This window comes from Teleopsis dalmanni, chromosome 2 (assembly GCF_002237135.1).
Source record: "Teleopsis dalmanni isolate 2A chromosome 2, ASM223713v2, whole genome shotgun sequence".
Lineage (NCBI taxonomy): Eukaryota > Metazoa > Arthropoda > Insecta > Diptera > Diopsidae > Teleopsis > Teleopsis dalmanni.
This window is the reverse complement of record NC_051847.1, coordinates 219328223-219332264: the sequence shown is the minus strand read 5'-3', so window position 1 is coordinate 219332264 and position 4042 is coordinate 219328223. Positions and strand designations below refer to the sequence as shown.

The window sequence follows — 4042 nt, the reverse complement described above, 5'->3', positions numbered from 1 at the left end:
GATAAAATCCATGAAATAATATTGGATGATCGGAGAATGAAAATGCGTGAGTTGGCTCATGCTGTAGGTATCTCAACTAAATGGGTACATCATATTTTACACGAATATTTATTTATATTTGGACATGAAAAAACTCTCCGCGATATAGGTGCCGCGACTGCTCACACTCGACCGTAAGCGCAATCGTGTGACCACTTCAAAAGAGTGTTTAGCGATGTTCAGCCGTAATCCGAACGAATTTTTGGCGCCGTTTTGTTACTGTGAACGAAAAATGGATCCATCACAACACGCCAGTGACCAAGGAACAATCGAAACAGTGGGTTGCTAGGGATGAACGTGGACCAAAGAAGGCCAAACAGAGTCTGTCAGACAACAAGGTCATGGCCACAGTTTTTTGGGATGCAAGCGGTGTCATTTACATCGATTACCTCGAGAAAGGTAGACGGTCACCGGCGAATATTATTAAAAACTTTTGAATAGATTCGATGTTGATTTGAAGCAAAAACGAACACATTTGGCGAAGAAGAAAGTGCTGTTCCATCAAGACAATGCACGTGTGCACACTAGTCTAGTCACCCCATCCAGCATATTCTCCACATTTAGCCCCCTGCGACTATTTTCTGTTTCCAAACCTAAAGAAATGGCTGGGCGGTAAGAGATTTGAGTCGAATGAAAAAGTCATTACCAAAACAAACGCGTATTTTGAGAGTTTTGAGAAAACCTATTATTTGGAGGGAATAAGAAAATTAGAAAAACGCTATACTAAATTTATCGAGCTAAAAGGTGATTGTATAGAAAAATAAAATCTTTATTTGCCAAAAAAATTTGTTTTATTCAAAAAGTCACTGACTTATCAAACCGCCCTCGTATCCCAATTTGTTTTCTAGAACGGTAACGTCTATCTCACTATAATTGAAGGCTACTGCGAGTAGTAATTATGCATCTTAACTATAGTGCTTCAGAATATTAAAGATAATATCTGTAAATCATAGTTCGTCTGAGGAAGTTATCAACATTTAATTTCTTTTGAGAAGGTTAGATCATGTCTTTTACTGGCTGCTGATTTTAATGACGAATGTCAAACCCTACACACAAACTCATGAAGATGGGCACCTCGCTGTACACAGTTTTGGTTTGTTATTCAAAGACTACTAGATAATTATTCAAGAGTGCCACGTAGAAACGATGCTTATACTAGGATTAAAGCAGAGCAGAATTGTGCTGTCATTTATCGGCTTGAATGCCATCAGATACATTGCCTTATGTACTCACTCCCAGAGGCTAGAAATAAAACACAATGGAAGAATACACGTGTTATATAATTAACGTGTTAAAACGTAACACATTCGACAAACCAACATATTAATGTACAAGTGTACATAATATATATATATATATATATATGTATTTCATTTATATTATATATGATGGCAAAAGTGCGACTAACATTTTAATTAGTGATTCTAATAAATATTAAGAAATTGAATACGTTTTTATTAATTAGTACAATATATATTAAAATTTTGAGTTGGAAACTATAGTAATTATTTTAATATTGCTAATTATATATTATCACTGTACTATGTTAGCTTACACGGCATATGTAGACTCAAAAGAATACGTTTGGGTATATGGACTGCACAAAAATCTCATACTTTCATTTACCTAGAGATTATAATAGTTAACACGTCAATATCTATTTTATATTTATAACATATAAAATCTTTACAAAATTAATATAATTAAGAATTATGATGAAAACAATTTCTCCAGCGCTCATACGACTACTCCCTTGTGTTCAGTGCACTTAAATTGAGTGGAACAATAGTTGCCCTCTTACAACTAGAGCGGTTTCCTTATCAGTTTTCAGTAGAAATTCTCTAGTAAGAACCTGCTAATCAGTACGTTTGGTGTTTTAAATGCACATAACGTAACCGCATTATCTGCGAAAAAAAATATCCAAGCATTGCCGTTCTTTATTTAAAATTGAAATTCATTTAATCAACGGCTGAGTTACAGTCAAGCAAACTTGTCGACAAACAAACATTAAAACAAAACCGATTATTATCTGGGTGATATAAACAATTGTAAATAACACACATTTATATGTGCATATATAGATATATGTTTATAGTATTTATGTGGCTACATTTAAAATAAAAAACGCAGAGCGCAAAACGTTCTGCTAAAATAGTTATTTACTAAATTTAAATTGGAAAACGAATCGTAATTATGAGAGAGCATACAAAGTAGGTGAGATATTTCGTCAAAGGTAAGCGACTAGAGTTTTAGTTCCAGTAAAAACAAAGTAACTATCGGTTGACAAACGACAATTGCGGAATACCTTGAAATATTCAACAAAAAAGCAAACAAAAATAATCCAAGACAACCAACAAATATGCCAGATAACAGCACAAAATTTAATCCGAATTTGAATCTCGAAATACCGAAATGGATAAACGAGAAATACTTCGAAAAAATTCTACAGAAAGATATGCCACAGTTCAAGAAAATTTTAAAATTCACACCTACAGCTGCCACGCCACCCGGGGAGAATTACACATCAATTATGGTACGTATACACATGGATATAGAAATGAAAGGTAAGTTTAATTATCAAAATATATTTTCTCACCGATAACAACTCATATACTTGCATTGCAGATGGCTTTACTCAACAGCAGTCATATATAATGAAAACCATGCTAGATAAAGACAAAGGAGGTACGTTTATAAACACTCTAAATCTATTCCCCAAGGAAAAATTTATGTACGAACAATTGCTGCCTCAACTGGAAACGCTCTATAATGATATTAATAAGAAAGTAAAATTGGCGCCTAAATGCGTCTGGGTTGAGGAGAAGGCCGAACGCATTACACTTGTTCTAGAAGATTTAAACACTAAAAAATTTAAAAATATAAATCGTCTGAAAGGTTTCGACATGGCACATATGAAACGCGTTTTAGAAAAACTGGCTGAATTTCATGCAGTCACAGTGATATGGCAGCAGCGTAATGGGGCATACCCAGAAGAATTTCAAAAAAGTTATCTACCCGCAAACTATCAGAAATCGAAATCTTATCAAGCACGCGTGCAAAGTTTCAAAGCAGCGATGTCTACTTGGGGCTTGGAGGATTATGAGAAATACGCAGAGCGCATTGTAAGTAAAAAGAAAATCAATTTGTCTTTTAGTAATCATTCAAAAATGTTATTTTCTCTTCAGCCAAATGCAGAGCAATTTGTTAATGCTGCTATGGGTTGTTTTAACACTGATCCGAATGAATTTAAAGTTTTAAATCATGGAGATTTTTGGTCCAGCAATATCATGCAAAACTATACTTCAACTGGTGAAATCAATCAAATACGTTTTATTGATTTTCAGTTATGTAAATGGGGTAGTCCAGCACAAGATCTCTGGGAAGTCATCATGTGTTCATCAGAAAGCAATTTACGTATACGAGAATTCGATAATTTTGTACGTATTTATCATACTCATCTTCTCAAATGCTTAAGGCTACTTCAATCTACAAAGCCACTACCAAAGCTACGCGAACTCCATATAAGCATGTTGAAACATGGATTTTGGGGTGAGTATAGACATAATAATTAAACATATATAAATATAGTAAAGATTAAGTTAAACAAAAATTACAAAATTTTCGGCAATTTAAACAATTATACTAGGTCTATTTAGCCTCTTCAAAGTTCACTTTCTAGAAATATTGCTGTAGCAATGAACTCTTAAAAATAAAGATTATTAACATTAAGATATATCTAAATTTATGGCCAAAATAACTTTCATTAAAATATTGGCATGTAAAATGTAGATCTTAAAATTCATTTCATTCGTATATACCATGTAATATATTTATTTATATTATATACATTGATTTATATAGATATATTTTATATATAAATAGATATATACAAATAACTAATATATCAAATATATATCAACATATCTGTTGTTCATACCTATAAATAAACAAACATCTGTAATACCCTCAAAAACTGAGAAACTCCAATTTAGATCTGAAGTTA

General features: G+C 32.8%; 3 protein-coding genes across 3 annotated transcripts in view; all 3 read left to right on the top strand.

The window, feature by feature from the left end:
• Positions 1-4042, top strand: part of LOC119676774 (tyrosine-protein phosphatase 99A-like) — a gene marked incomplete at its 5' end in the record, with an annotated part of 569905 nt that overhangs the window by 124507 nt on the left and 441356 nt on the right. The window lies entirely within an intron of this gene.
• Positions 1919-4042, top strand: part of LOC119682694 — a 2805-nt gene continuing 681 nt past the window's right edge. Inside the window, exons 1-4 of the mRNA XM_038096187.1 lie at positions 1919-2603; positions 2665-3161; positions 3225-3588; positions 3686-3705. Coding sequence (XP_037952115.1) covers positions 2399-2603; positions 2665-3161; positions 3225-3588; positions 3686-3705 — 1086 coding nt within the window. The 5' untranslated portion in view covers positions 1919-2398. The remainder of the gene's footprint in view (positions 2604-2664; positions 3162-3224; positions 3589-3685; positions 3706-4042) is intronic.
• The window catches only part of LOC119682668 (glutamyl-tRNA(Gln) amidotransferase subunit A, mitochondrial-like), a 4592-nt gene continuing 2948 nt past the window's right edge, over positions 2399-4042 (top strand). Inside the window, exons 1-3 of the mRNA XM_038096158.1 lie at positions 2399-2603; positions 2665-3161; positions 3225-3476. Coding sequence (XP_037952086.1) covers positions 2399-2603; positions 2665-3161; positions 3225-3476 — 954 coding nt within the window. The remainder of the gene's footprint in view (positions 2604-2664; positions 3162-3224; positions 3477-4042) is intronic.